Below are 2713 nucleotides of genomic sequence, written 5' to 3'. Positions count from 1 at the left end.
AAACTCAGATTTTTCCATATTAAAAAAAACTCGGAGGTTAGTCGCTTCTCAGTACTGTAACTTGTAAATGCGTAAACATAAATGGCTGAAGTTTTGACAGGCTATACTAATGCCATCTCTTAGAATTTTCAGGTACTTATCAGACTGCCTAGTAGTATTACGTACGGTTCTTCATCGTCGTCGTTGCTTCGCGATGATCCTACAACATGTGAAGTTTGAGATTGGGCATGCTCACTTGGCAGCTGTTGATTTTGTTCGGATTTCTCATACGGAGAGTTATATTCAATGTGAACTAATGTGTGATGCTTTTTTGAACACTCCCTACATGAACCTGATTGACAGTTTTTATTCCTATGTCCAGAGAAAAGACAGTTAAAACGTAGGTGAAATTTTTTTACTACACTTAATCTTTCGCTTATGGGCAGTTTCTTAAATTCGGTACAATCATAAAGTGCATGAGGTTTTGAACATAAAACACATGCTGATTTTTCTGTAGCCACATTCGATGAAATTTGGCCACTTAGTTTTTTGTTGTGACTTGCCGCAGTCGATTTGCCCTGAGAATACGCGGGAGTTGGCTATTTTTCGACGTGAGACCGTTACAGGAATTTACAGTGATTCTCTAAAAAAGTTAAAAAATCCGTCAATTTCGTTCTTTCACTGAAAGTCGCTTGCTTTTTTTCCCATTCACGCTTAGTATTGGAATCTAATTTTTTACTCATGAGATATAATAGTAGCGTATCCCATTAGTCAGTGGGTTCATTAAGTGCTTTTAACGCGCGAAAATTGCTATTAATATCGTCAATAAACTGTCGCAATTCTATAAAAGATTCTTTTGAAATTATGTTATATTCACAAAGTGCCTTTGTATGATGGTGAATAAGCGCACCGGAGTCCTCGTATCGGTCCTTTAGACATTTCCACGCGATGTCATAATTTGTTTCCGAAATACCTAGAGACTGAATTACGCGGGCTGCATCCCCGTGAAGTGCCTGATTTAGAAAATGAAATTTGTCAATCTTTGCAATATCTCTGCTGTTAACAATAGCTTCGAAGGAATCGCGAAATTTAATCCAGTTGTCGAACGTGCCATCAAAGGTCGGTAATGGCATTTTTGGTAACTTATAACCCGAATCGCTGTTTATTGTAAGGGGAGAGCCGCCTGCGATTCTAATTGGATTCGGAGGAGAAGCGGTTCTTTATGTAAGCTCTAACAGACGCAACTATTTCGCAAAACCTATTTTCGAAAAATTCGCATTTTTCTTCTTCTTGCTCTCGAAGTTCCTCAGTGTTAGTATCTGGATGTAATTCAATTAAAATCTGTACACGATCAAATTCATCGTTGAGGGGTTCTAATTTCTCTAATTTAAAACTAAGCACACCTACGTCTGAGCTACTTTTGTCGAAATTATCCCGGAAAGTTTTGAAGCGAGTCACCTTAGAGAGTATCGTACTACGTTCAGTTTTCAAATCTGATAGTGGCTTAGGATCCATTTTTCAGTAATAAATGTACAGGAGAGATTAGGGAAAGAAAGATTCTAACTTGGAGACTCACCGTTAGTTCTTGTAGTGACGTGGTTCTCAGCAAGTCTGCGACACATGTCCTAGATGAGAAATCTATCCTTGTAATCCCACATATGAGTTCAAAGTTCACACTCACAGTTGCAATTGATTGACTGGGCAGTGCAATCATCCACACTTCACAAACACAACTTTCAATTTCAAGTTCAGAGGCAAAGTTCAAAGTTAAATTTAAATAAAGTGTAAATATAAGTGCAATTCAAAATTTAAATTTTAAACCCAAGAGTAATGAATTCGAAATGATCGAAGAAATACGAAAATTCAATGGAAGGATTTGAAGTCCGAATCTTGCAGAACGCTAATTTTCAGTAACCACTCACTGGAATGTATGACACAATCACATAGTATCACAAGAGCTGCTCGACGGCAAACTCGTCAATTCCAAGTCCAAGTAAAAGTAACACAACTTCACAAAGTTCGAAATAATCACAACTGCCCGGTGATTATAAAGTCCAAATGATTACGAACACTATCACTGAAGTTAACTAACCGAGTGCCTGGTTACATGAAAGTGCACAATAATCAAAGTTCAATCAAAAGTTTAAATTTGTTCACTGATTCAAATTCATCCGGTTTCGAAGGACCAATGTTTGCATGCGTAACCATGCTAATATTGAAGAAAGTTTGTTCCATTAATTTCCTTTATTTAAACAATTAATATCACTGTACACAAATGTATAACAAAATATGAGTGGTTAACTAAGTTACAAAAGAGTAGAGGTACAATGCAAAGTGATGTTAGGTTGTTCGAGGGTAGTTCAAGACTGTCCTCCGCTGAGGAGCAGGCAAGGGAGGAGGCCAGATTCCGATGTTGCCAGAGATAAACCTAGGTACATTTCAAAATTTGGAAAAATGGCAACCTCGGAGTTTGTCCTGAGATGATTGTTCAAGCAGACCGAGTTATAACATTTAATGCCCATGCTAAACCTGACCGCGTCAAAAGTCTATTGAGGGAGGATTGCAGTCTCCATAAAACGTGCCGATTCTCATTTTAACCTGCTTAATGATACGAGGGTAGTTCAATAAGTCATTAGAATGATCAACATATGGCGCGCGAATCGCTCCAAATCATCTGTTTTCAGTCAGCACCACTCCCGACTAGATATATGGTGCAGTCACAGTCCACATCTTC

At 38.1% G+C, this 2713-nt stretch overlaps 2 protein-coding genes across 4 annotated transcripts in view; both read right to left on the bottom strand.

The window, feature by feature from the left end:
• Positions 1 to 1112, bottom strand: part of LOC117171056 — a 2691-nt gene extending 1579 nt beyond the window's left edge. The window contains exon 1 of the mRNA XM_033358105.1: positions 864 to 1112. Coding sequence (XP_033213996.1) covers positions 864 to 1112 — 249 coding nt within the window. The remainder of the gene's footprint in view (positions 1 to 863) is intronic.
• LOC117170726 overlaps positions 1 to 2713 on the bottom strand; it is a 271841-nt gene that overhangs the window by 235740 nt on the left and 33388 nt on the right. The window lies entirely within an intron of this gene.

The sequence above is a fragment of the Belonocnema kinseyi genome, chromosome 4 (assembly GCF_010883055.1).
Source record: "Belonocnema kinseyi isolate 2016_QV_RU_SX_M_011 chromosome 4, B_treatae_v1, whole genome shotgun sequence".
NCBI lineage: Eukaryota > Metazoa > Arthropoda > Insecta > Hymenoptera > Cynipidae > Belonocnema > Belonocnema kinseyi.
This window is presented reverse-complemented; position numbering and strand designations above follow the sequence as displayed.